At 33.9% G+C, this 9,376-nt stretch overlaps 1 protein-coding gene across 1 annotated transcript; it reads right to left on the bottom strand.

The window, feature by feature from the left end:
- Nucleotides 1–78: 78 nt before the first annotated feature.
- LOC142554560 (uncharacterized) lies at nt 79–777 on the bottom strand. The gene has a single exon (XM_075665222.1). It carries the CDS (start codon nt 775–777, stop codon nt 79–81), a length of 699 nt encoding a protein of 232 aa, XP_075521337.1.
- Nucleotides 778–9,376: the final 8,599 nt, after the last annotated feature.

The raw sequence follows: 9,376 nt of genomic DNA, 5'->3' as shown, positions 1-9,376 counted from the left end.
CTCTACATCTTGAAATCTTTTCTCAATGACAAATTCTTGAACTAATGTGTAACGAATTCCTTTATCCAAATCAAATTCTTACACCCGACGAAATGTTTTGCGGACTTTGTCCAAGAGTGCTTCCCTGCCAGGGAACGGATTTGCCACTGGCATCACTCTGTAAGCGTCCTCATCACCCACACATGGCTTTTGTTCATTCCCGGAACCTTTGCCCAATTTCCCACCTCCGCCTGTCTCTGTCTGCAACGGCGGACGGCTCACCCTCGTCCTTCTTCTCCCTCCTCCACCACTTTTTACACTTTCCTTGTCTTGTTCAACACTCGTACGAGGAATTCTGCTCCCTTTGGACGTTCCCAACAGCCCAAAGTCAATCTTACTCCACCCAACCTTATCATCGTTGTCCCACCCAAACCTCTCGCTCATTTCCAGCAACACGGACACACTGGTGTGGCCCGATGAGGAAGAACCCACATTGTTCCCATTCAGAACATTCTCCGCCAACTCCCACTCCACACGGTCTCTGTAAACCGAGTCCACAAGCACCTCGTCCGCCAGCTTCGCCCATTCTTGCGTGTCTCCGGCTCTGAGATTCTTCGATACCCATCTCAGATAGCTCGATGGCAGGCTCCCTAGCATTTTCCCTTTGTATTTACCAAACGTAATCAACCGGTCGCGTGCCGGGATTTTCGAAGCTGACATTAGAAAACAGCCGCCGCTACGGATTCTGGTTACTGTATGGGAGTTGGAAATTGAAGTAAATTTCGGCGGAATCGACATTGGCACCAACTTCGAGTTTAAATGAATCATGTTGGATACAATATTCTCCGAAAGATTGACTGCAAAGGGCCAGAAAAAAATATTTGAATCGAGTTAGCAAGGTGGATTTTTTGTTTTCTGATCCAACTCCGACCTTATCTTCATCAATTTGTTATTATTCATTTTATTTTTGACTTGTTATATATATGACTAGGTCTGCTGTGAAACGATCTCACGAATCTTTATCTTTGAGACGGGTCAACCCTACCGATATTCACAATAAAAAATAATACTCTTAGCATAAAAAGTAATATTTTTTTAATGGAGGACCCAAATAAGAGATCCGTCTCACAAAATACGATCCATGAGATCGTATCACACAAATTTTTACCTATATATAATTGGCTTACCAAATTAATATATTTATATTGTCTTCGATTAAACGTTAAGTTACACATTATATTTGAAATTATATAAACATTTCAAATACATTTTAATCGAAAAAACTCTTTTAAAAATATAGTTGGTATAACTTTGTAATAAGTAAATTCTTCTAGTATGTATAATATTTTTATATTGTGAAAGTCTTTTTCTACCATTTTTTAAAAAAGAATACTACCTTTTTTAAAATCCCCTTCCAGTTTTTTTGCCACGTGTCAATTAATTTTTTTTTATTTAACAAAAAAACTCAACCATGGTTCACTTTTTCAAAATTTTGCTTCTCTCTCTCAGCCTTAGCCGTGGTTCTTTCATTTCTGAAACAAGCTCCTCTCATTGAATCAAGCAAGCTCTCTCTCCACAAAAAAACATCTCTCTTCCCGTTCCTCTTTTTCAGCATGGAAAAACAAGCTCCTCTCATTGAACCAGGCAAAATGAAGCTTTTCCTTGCCACTGTACATTTGTTTTTATATAATGGAGATATTTGTGTTTGTTTCAAGAAATTTGGTATTTGTTTCTTGTTATTTCTGTGAAATTGAATATAATGGCTCGAAAATTTTCATTTCTCCGAAATTGTATGTTAAAGATATAAGGTAAACTGAGAAACTCACTGAAAATATGGAAACCAACTCTCAAGTCTAGACTCTTTGTGTATGTGTGTGTGATATGATAGTGTGTATCTGTGTTTGTGTATGTGCGGTATGAGAGTGTATATCTGTAACAACGCTCTCAAGTCTAGACTTTTTGTGTGTGTGTATGTGCGGTATGAGTGTATGAGAGTCTAGACTCTTTTATTTCATTCCAGTAGATCAAGTTGATTTGTCTTGTGTTATAGTAAATACTTAAATTCATCTTCTTTTTTTTTTAATTGATCCAGTTGGTTTCCTGCTTGAAAATGGAAGATAACAATCAACTGTCACTTGAAGAGGTGGAAGGAGAACAATCAAGAAGCTGGAAATGTTGAGGTACCAAATGAAAACTCTTTTGTCCATGTTTTGGAGAGTAAATTGGAAGTGAGACAGGTTGTGAACAGCGTTGAAGATGCTTATTTATTGTATTGTCAATATGCGCATGCCAAGGGATTTAGTGTGAGGAAGGGTGATTAACGATATTTTTCTCATACCAATGAACTTCAATCAAAAGAATTTCATTGTTCATGTGAAGGTTTAAAATATGAGAAATGTTCTAGTAAAAGGATTCCAGTTTATCAAAAGCCGGTAATTAGAACACAATATAAAGCCAAATTGAAGATTACAAGGGAAAAAGGGTGTCAATGGCGGGTGAGTAGATTTTTTGAAGAGCATAACCATGAGATGTTTGCACCTGATCAAACTCACTTGCTAAGATCGGCACGCAATATATCACATGCAAAAAAGTCTACTCTAGAAGCTATGGTAAATGCTGAAATATCCGTCTCTAATGTTTTTTTTTTTTTTATGGAAAATGAAGCATGTGGGCCACAAAATTTAGGTTTTATTATAAAGGACGCATATGACCATATGAGTCGGTGGAAAAAATATACCAAAGTTGAGAATGGAGATACCACTGCACTTATTCAATATTTTATAAATAAGGCTAATAAGGAGAGTAATTTTTACTGGAATATTAAATTGGATGATGATGCTGATAGGGTGATGAACTTTTTCTTTAGGGACTATAGATGCGAGGTTGATTATGAATATTTTGGTGATGTCATGTCGATTGATACAACATATAGAATAAATAAGTATAATTTAATATGTTCTCCATTTGTTGGTATAAATCACCATATGCAGAATGTATTGTTTGACTTGGCCTTTAAGTCAGATGAAACTCAAAGTTCTTTTGAATGGTTGTTTGCAACATTTCTTGATTCTATGAATGGACGGCAACCACAAACTATCTTTTCAGACCAATGTCAAGCCATGATGAATGCCATAGAAACAATTTTTCCACTTTCACATCATCGTTTATGTCAATGGCATATAAATCAAAATGCTCCTTTACATTTTGGGAGTTTAAATTGTGATTTTGCTTTTAAATGATTGTGGTATAAATGCATGAATCATTGTGATTCTAAAGATAAATTTGAGAGCACACGGAAATATATGATTGAAACATATGATTTGGATGGTCATAAATGGTTGAATGATATGTACAAGCTTAAGAAGAAATGGTCTACTGCTTTTATGAATGGAAGGTTTAGTGCGGGACTTTTGGCTACTTCAAGAAGTGAAGTCACGAATATGGTTTTAAAAACGGCAGGTAACAAAATGAGTTCTTTGTATGACTTTGTGCTGAATTATGCAAAGATTCAAAATAACTGGCGGGAAATGGAGAAGACTGAAGATACTCGTTGTCGCCATGGTAATTCTGCACAGATTTTGAAAAACTATCCATTGTTGATTAATGCTTCTAATGTTTATACGATGTCTATATATCATCTATTCGAAGTTGAATTGGTTAATTCATTGAATTGAAAATCGGTTGAACCACCATCTTGTTTTGATAATGATTGGAATTGGATTCAAATCAAAGTAAATTCTCATGATAAAAATTCAAGGGTTCGATATGTGGTGTTCAATAAGCAGAGTCATGAAATAAATTGCAGTTGTCATAAGTTTGAGACAATGGGGATTTTGTGTAAGCATGCTTTGATAATGTTTAATTGTATGGATGTCTGTTATACCTAAATGTTATATTTTGAAGAGATGGATGAAGAATGTAAGAAATAGAGTTACATTTGACTTTGACGAAAGTGGAAGGGGTGGTGCTAGTCATGTATCTGAAATGATGTTTGTCAACGAAATAATGAGATCAAACTATGATCTAACTCAAATGAGCAAATCTCATGAGAAGGCAAAAAAAATCTTATATGGATTGGTTGACACTGCAAAAAATGAAATCTCTAACCTTGTATCAAAGTAAGTGTAGATGATGATACACAATGTGATGACATTCGAAGTTATGGAGTTTGCATAGGTAACCCACTTACTACTAAAGCCAAAGGAGTTACTAATGTTAATATTACACGACACTGGGATAATAAGAGCAAAAAAAGAAAAGAAAAAAGAAAGGAGAAAAATGAAGTTTCAAGTAAGTTTTCATATTTTCAATTAAGTGAGTAGTTCTATTGAATTAAGTTTTCATATGGTCGAGTATATAGTTCAATTGAATTAATTGTTGTAACTTTGCATAATGTGTTTGACTTGAATTAATTGTTGTTACTTTGTTTGACTTGCTAGGTGCTAAAGGAGCAAAAAAGAAGGGACAAAGTTCACAAAAAAAACCACCAACACACGAGAAATGAGCAATAGGAATTTCATCACAACAACACTCAAATTTCACAATATCGCAATTTCCTTCCACATTCGGATACACTCAACATTTTATTCAATCGCCAAATATAATGGTAATTTGTTTTTTGAAATAAAAACATGCACTATTGAAGAAAAATATGTTTATATGTTATTTTTTTTTTCTGTTTAAGATACAGGAGGGTAATGCAAACATCTATTTAGGTGATCAAATGAATTTATTTCCTTATAAGTTTGGGGTCCTCATTCATCACAAGTAAGGAATTTTGTCTAAATTTTTTTAAACTTTTTTATAAATTGTTTCTCATTAATGTTTTAATATTGTTCAGGGACGTGGTAATTGAAGGAAGACCCTTTGTGCTTGCACAAAGTTTCAGTAGTGTAATTGCACACCAAGACAATGTTTCTTAGTATTTATGCAGACTTTTGGTGTGTTTTGTATTCTACAAAGTTTGTTTATGCTTGTGATAAAGATTGCTTGTTAAACCATATATTTTTTATTCTCATTTATGGTACAAGTATTGAAACACATTTTCATTGTTTTTCCATCTTGATTGTGTGAAGTTAGATAGATTAAGAGAATATGGAACCAAAAGAAAATGTTTGTAGCCTTCGAAAATGTTAAGCGAGAACGGGACGACGGCTATGATTTGGGTAAGGCATATTTTGCAACTCCAACGTCAAATCCAATTCACAACTCTTCCAACTATTTCCAGCTAATAAAAAAAAGTTCAAATCCAATTCACAACTCTACAAAAGTTTAGCAATGTAGTAAACAAAATGAAAGTTGAGACATTCATCCGTTGACCCCATCTCCAACTGATTGGACTTTTGATTGGAGCTAAATTTTAGAATCAAACATGTGGTAATTTCATCACATAAATCAATATCAGAGGCAAGAGAATAAACATTTTAGTGAGAAAATAACATCGGGATTTTCCCATATAGTACATAGAAGAAAAACACAACCACCTCAGTAGTTGTAAGGTTAATGTAAATGGGAGAATGCATTGACAAAAAAATATCTAATCATCACTATTAATTTTCAGAGATTCAATTTGTTTTTTTATCTCCTCCGTCATCTCTAATAAATTTGCAAGTGCAACTTTCAATTTAATTATCTTTTCAGCTTGAGTGACACTTGCACTTGCACTAGAAGATGCGTACGACGTTCCTTCAACACTAGGAGTAGAGAAGAAGCTACAACTTGATTGTCCATATACGAACCAAAAGCTTTTAATGCATCATCCCTAGAAGAGAATGACCTGTGAGACGCACCGCTAAATTTATTAACTTGTTTTTGCGCCTCTTCCCAAGTCTCATATACACCAGGTTTACGCCCAATGAAAATTACATATGTTTTCCCCTATATCACAAGAAAAAATAAAGAACATTAAAAAGTTTACACTAAATAATTAATTTAATTAACAGAAAAAAATTTAAAATAACGAAGGCGCTCACCATAAACGAAAATAATGGTATGACAAAGGGTTTTTTTTTTTACTGCAACAAAAAAATAGAGAGTCACTACATACATTTCAGATCTTATATAATGAACATCTTATAAATAAATCTTCACAATAAGTATTGGGCAGAATGTTGAATCATTCATTGCATCAAGGACCTGATGGCTGCAGCGGAAAATAATACAGTAGATAAAATTAAAAAGGAAAAATGTCAATAATTAAGCAAATAAATGGATTGATAATAACCTGCAAATTGAAACAGTGAGACTTAAGGAAGTGTGAGCAATCAAATTTAAGTAAAACAAGCACCTCCAATCAAGCATCAATTTAAGTAAAACGAGCACATCCAATCGATACACAAAATCTTTTTGCAGAAACATATATATAAGAATATACACATGTTACAATCAAATTATTTTATTGTTTTACAGATACACACTCTCATACCGTACACACACACACACACAAAGAGTCTAGACTTGAGAGCCTTGTTACAGATATACACTCTCATACCGCACATACACACACAGATACACACTCTCATACCGCACATACACACACACAAAGAGTCAAGACTTGAGAGTTGGTTTCCACATTTTCAGTGAGTTTCTCGGTTTACATTCTATCTTTTAACATACAATTTCGGAGAAATGAAAATTTTCGAGCCATTATCTTCAATTTCACAGAAATAACAAGAAACAAATCCCAAATTTCTTGAAACAAACACAAATATCTCCATTATATAAAAACAAATGTACAGTGGCAAGGAAAAGCCTCATCTTGCCTGATTCAATGAGAGGATCTTGTTTCCGTGCTGTAAAAGAGGAACGGTGGACTCCGAGGTTTTTGAAAGAGGTTTTTGAAAGAGGATTTGAGAGAGAATACTGGAAGAGAGAGGTTTTGAAATTTCCGAAATGAAAGAACCACGGCTGAGGCTGAGAGAGAGAAGCAAAATTTTGAAAAAGTGAACCATGGTTGAGTTTTTTTGTTAAATAAAAAAAATTAATTGACACGTGGCAAAAAATAACTGGAAGGGGGCAGTGCCCTCTTAGGTAGCATCGACTGAACCGTAAATGAGATAATGTTGCCGAAATTTTCTCGGCACACTATACTATTGTACGTTTCTTTCACTTGTCCTAGAGTAAATGAGACAGGGCTTTTTTAAAAAAATATTATTATTTTATAAACAATTTATTAAAATAGTGTGAAAGGAAAAATTTTATAAGAATATTGCAATCCGTGACTTATTTTTCCGGATTCTAACTTTTTTAATTTTTTTAAAAAAAAGAAAAGAAAAAAAAAGTGGGGCACGGATTCAAAGAATCTGTGACAGACTGTCACGGATTCTAAGAATCCGTGTCCAATCCGTGTATTCCCCTTTAAATAGAAATGCTCTTCTCATTGATGTATAGTAATATATCTTTAGTGAAATTTTTCACTCGGCACCAACTACTCCTGGTATTAGCGGATAGCTCTTGTTGTAATTCCCTACGTACGTTCTTCAAATCTTCTTTCTTCAATCCTCCCAACAAGTCCACGATTGGATCGATTGTTCATCTTCTAAATTGCATTACAATATTTAGAAGAAGTTTTTGTTGAGATCAATTATTAAAAATTGCTCAACCCTCAAACCCTTTCTTTTTGAAGTGGCCGAAATTCTTGAGGGAATGTGGAGAGGTTTTTTCGAAAATTATGGAGAGTGGAGGCTAGGGTTATGAGCCTCTCTACTATATTATCAAGTCGTGACCTAAAATTCCATAAAAGTAGATTTAAGTTCCTTAATTAAACTTAATGAACTTTGTTAATTAATTGACTAGTCCAACTAGTTTAATTAATTATATTAAAGTCCATTGAGAACTTTAATCATTTAGTATGTTGGACTTGTACTTCTACAAGCCCATTAAATATACTTCTCAATACATTTAATTCAATATTTAATAAACTCAACTTTTGAGTTTAATAATTTAAATTATCAAATTTTATAAATTCAACTCCTTGAATTTATTCTATCTAAATTTTAAATATCACAAATTCAACTTCTTGAATTTACTATCTCGTTAATTCAACTCATTGAATTCATTTTTTCAAAATTTAATTATCATAAATTTAAACTGCTCAAATTTACTATATCATTATTTTATATAATTCAACTCCTTGAATTTATTTATATATCAATTAAATTATCATAAATTCAACTCCTTGAATTTACTATGTCATAATTTTATATAAATTCAACTCCTTGAATTTATTTTATCTCAACAGGAACAAATGATCCAGTGCTTGTGTGACCCTCAATAGTTTAGGGATACAGCTAGTCGTGAGTTCACAACTCTTTGTGATTCAGGACATTTTTCCTTTATTCGGGCTTACCCTAATTCGCACACATTCCATGCACCAACATTTGATCATGAGAATGTCAGGAACTATTTTTCTGATTAAACTCATCGAATTATGGTAAGAGCGTCTAGTAGCATCGCCCCATGATTCTCCAGGTATCACTGATAATTCTTACAAGAACTAATCGGTTATGATTAACGTACAGTACGGTCTCTTCATCTCATATATCCCGATCGAATCTGCAACTATTGGTTCATCGAGGGTTAAATATTAGATTCGATAGCTATGTGATACAATAATGAAATATTCATAGTGTCATCGGATGCACAACTAGATAACTCATTCCCTAATGTACATCTTACACTCTGGCTAGAGAACGTGAAATTCTTTTTCCTTTTCGCATGGACCAGGAGATTGGATCTAGCCATAAGAAGAATGCTTGGTTTCATGCACTTTTATTTCGATAGATCACATAGGATATCCACACATGTAGGTGAGCGGTTCCCGACTACAATGCACTAGCTCCTATACATTGCGCAATTTCACCCAACCTCGCCACCTTGTGACCTTGCAGAGTCTGTAAACGAGTCAAAGTACAATCCTAGTATGTAGAGCCTTAGTAGTTGTCCCGGGTCGTAAAGACTAATCATGTACAATCACAACCATGTACTTTTCCTCTCGATGAATGATAACCACTTGAAAACTCCGAGGGAGGGTTGTTCGGTACAATCATCCTATGATTACAATCTGTATGATTGGACATCTTCATGCACCCTTACCATGAAACACGGTACACAACATCACATATGCTAGTCTCAACCTCAAACAACCTTTATCCTCATTTTTAGCTGAATCGACTAGGAACGAATTTAGAATATACAGTATTTACAAATGAGTTTCAAGATCGAATTACGATTCATTTGTATTAAAGTATAATCAAAGACTTTATCTATACTGATTGCATGAGTATACAGATAAAGCAAAATGAAATCATGAAAAGTTAAATTATATTAAAGTAAAGATTGTTTATTACACTCGAGTCAATAAATTTTCTAGCCAATAGTTACATTACAAGGCATCTAC

This window comes from Primulina tabacum, chromosome 8 (genome assembly GCF_025594145.1).
Source record: "Primulina tabacum isolate GXHZ01 chromosome 8, ASM2559414v2, whole genome shotgun sequence".
Lineage (NCBI taxonomy): Eukaryota > Viridiplantae > Streptophyta > Magnoliopsida > Lamiales > Gesneriaceae > Primulina > Primulina tabacum.
Note: the sequence above shows the minus strand (reverse complement) of the source record. Positions and strands in the feature narration are given on the sequence as shown.